The following is a 2654-nucleotide window of genomic DNA, read 5'->3' as shown; positions in this document are numbered from 1 at the left end:
AGATATATATATATATATATATATGTATATTTACGACTTCTCCGCTAGACGATGCCTGTTTTAGGTTAGGACGTCGCTCTTACCCGGCTAAATTTAAGAGCAATGGGGATTCCGCTTGGTCCACTTGAAAAGCCAAGCGACTTTGACACAAGCTATTCCTCCCAACGAGTAATCAAGAGGTTCGTCTTGAAGCAACCATCGTGGGTGCTCGTGAATGTTAGAATTTGCACCGCGTAGTTTGTGAGAACGACTCCTCAAATGTTTTGCAAGTTTCAGTGCCTGGTGTTGTCACATTGGATCAGTGACGTAGCCTTCTCCCCACGAGGAGAAACCATCCTGAGCCTACAGGACAATATTCCATCTATAATGGTCTCTCCGGAGGACTACTTATGCGTGATTGAGCGTAGTATATCCACTGAAAAGTTTGAGTCAAGTCTCTTGTACCTTTGTCGCGTCGTCTTAAGTGCTATCATCTCCTTTTAGACCGCAGTTAACCCTTTTATTTGCTGTTGGACTTTGCTGTTCCCTCAATTTGCAGACGCACCTCCGTTTTTCCATCATCTCCGCCCAGCGTTACCTATCCACCTCCCTCTCGTTCCGCAATGGGCGCACCGAGCCCCCTGCCACCAAGAAAACAACAGGAACAGCAGCTAAAAGACTTGGACACCGAAGCTCGCCTCCTCCTGATTGATCGATCCATCAAATCGAGCCTCGTGCGTGACCACGAAGACATTTCCACTTGTGTTGACCGGTTAGAAATGCTTGATCGGATTCAAATATCCCTGCCGGTTCTCGCCAAGTGTTGGATTGTAGTGGAGACTATTCGAAAGGTATATACTCCGGTTTTGTGTGTGTGTGCCTTGTCTTGATGTTGCAGTGTGTTCTACTTTTTTGTTGATACTAGTCTTCCCACACTGATCTCTGCACGTGAACGAACAATGATTTTTCCAAATCGCACTGGAGTAAAACAAGGTCGTTCATGGTTCTTGTTCACACACAGCGTGACTTGAAACAATCTGTTTGTCTAAAGTGGTGGTCGCTCGCTGTTGCTTGTTTGAATGTGGTACTGCAGAGCTTGTTCATGCAAACTGGTAATGTTGATTAGGAATAATTCAATTGCTTAAAAGGCGTGTGGTTGTATGACACGGGATTGTTGAATAAATCGACTGGAATGACTACCGCGTACTAACGAAATACGTGTATTATGTGAGTATGATAAGAGTAGCAGCCAATCAGAATCAAGTGACTTGGCTAGGTGCAAACTCTGCTTCTGACCGAACTCTCAGGAAATCCGGTGATTCCCCACAGAAATCCAGCCTTTCCTAATGCATTTTGCGTCGTAACGCTTTGTGCATTATTGCGGCATCAAAGGGCCGTTTGGCCGCGGAGCCCTGGTGTTCCTGCCAGCGATACTAGTGTGCTCCAGCGAGTCACTGATGGTGCCACGACACGGGGCAATATTCTTACGGCAGTTAGCGAATACTTAATCAAGGGACTCGTTATCCTCCCTTCTCCCTGCTATTCCAGTGTCGTCGCTACAAACGATCCATGGAAGTGAAAATCGCTGCTCAAAAGGTCTTCAACAAATTCCTCCAGCTGTATGCAACCGCGGACAAATGTGAAGTAGGTTATATTCTTGGCTTTGTCTGTGTAGTATCTTTTTTATGTCTGCCGCTTGTTACCGTCAGATCGTTTTTTTTTAATAAGGAGAGCTCATCGAATACACGTCTATTCTGGGTCCAAACCAAGCTAATCGTTCCAAAGCTGCTTTCACGGGGAGATGTCCAGCCGACAATGGGGCGAGATAGCCAAAGTGGTTAGAGTACTAATTTACTGACGGGAAGGTCCATGGTTTGAACCCGACCTCCGCCTCTCGACTTCCCCTGTCTAGGCTTGGGCAACCCGGCTTGAACACCCCTTCGGTGCATAGCTGTCAAGACACCTGAAGGGGTGGGATTAAGGTCCAGATGCTACAGGGTTGCCCAACCCTAGACGAGAGCAGTCGAGATTCAGAGATTGGGTTCGAACCACGGACCTTCCTGTGGGCAGGTTCGCGCATTAACCGCTGAACTATCTCGAATCATGGGTCGGACCCTGTGAGAGCCATCGACCACCCGCTTCTAGGCACTGATCTGGGGTGCCTGGCACAGGCATACACTGCTGTGCGTCAAGTGGTCGAGCCAATTTCTGTAGCGGTGTAGTCATCCTCTTAAGAGACCAGCAATAGTCACAGGACTTCCGTGTTACGTAGACATTATGGGGTAATCCTTCGCACAGAGTTGCGAACGTTCGTGACCATCAAAATTTCCAATTGGAAATTGTATCACGGGGTATGGATCGCTTAAAAAACATCAGTAGAAATGTCTTCTTGACAGTTGCTTACCAGGATTCCTCCTCTACTCTTCTATCTTCCCCAACAAACTCGACATAAGTGCGGTTCTTCCGATGTTCTTCGGTGTTTTCTATGGGGCACAAGGTCATTTATACTAATCATTATCATCATCGACAGCATGACATCAGTGTTCAACATCATTGCTTCACTGCCGTACAACCATGATTTATTTGAAAGTCTTATTGTAAAGAAAAGAGTAAAGGTGGATGGGGGAGGGACTTAGTGCTAGCTTAACACAATCATTCCGAGGTGCCTACACCTC

At 46.8% G+C, this 2654-nt stretch overlaps 1 protein-coding gene across 1 annotated transcript in view; it reads left to right on the top strand.

Moving 5' to 3' along the window:
- Nucleotides 1–2654, top strand: part of T265_04478 (hypothetical protein) — a gene marked incomplete at both ends in the record, with an annotated part of 27026 nt that overhangs the window by 21332 nt on the left and 3040 nt on the right. The window contains 2 exons of the mRNA XM_009169227.1: nt 539–830; nt 1528–1623. Coding sequence (XP_009167491.1) covers nt 539–830; nt 1528–1623 — 388 coding nt within the window. The remainder of the gene's footprint in view (nt 1–538; nt 831–1527; nt 1624–2654) is intronic.

This window comes from Opisthorchis viverrini (genome assembly GCF_000715545.1).
Source record: "Opisthorchis viverrini unplaced genomic scaffold opera_v5_76, whole genome shotgun sequence".
NCBI lineage: Eukaryota > Metazoa > Platyhelminthes > Trematoda > Opisthorchiida > Opisthorchiidae > Opisthorchis > Opisthorchis viverrini.
Note: the sequence above shows the minus strand (reverse complement) of the source record. Positions and strands in the feature narration are given on the sequence as shown.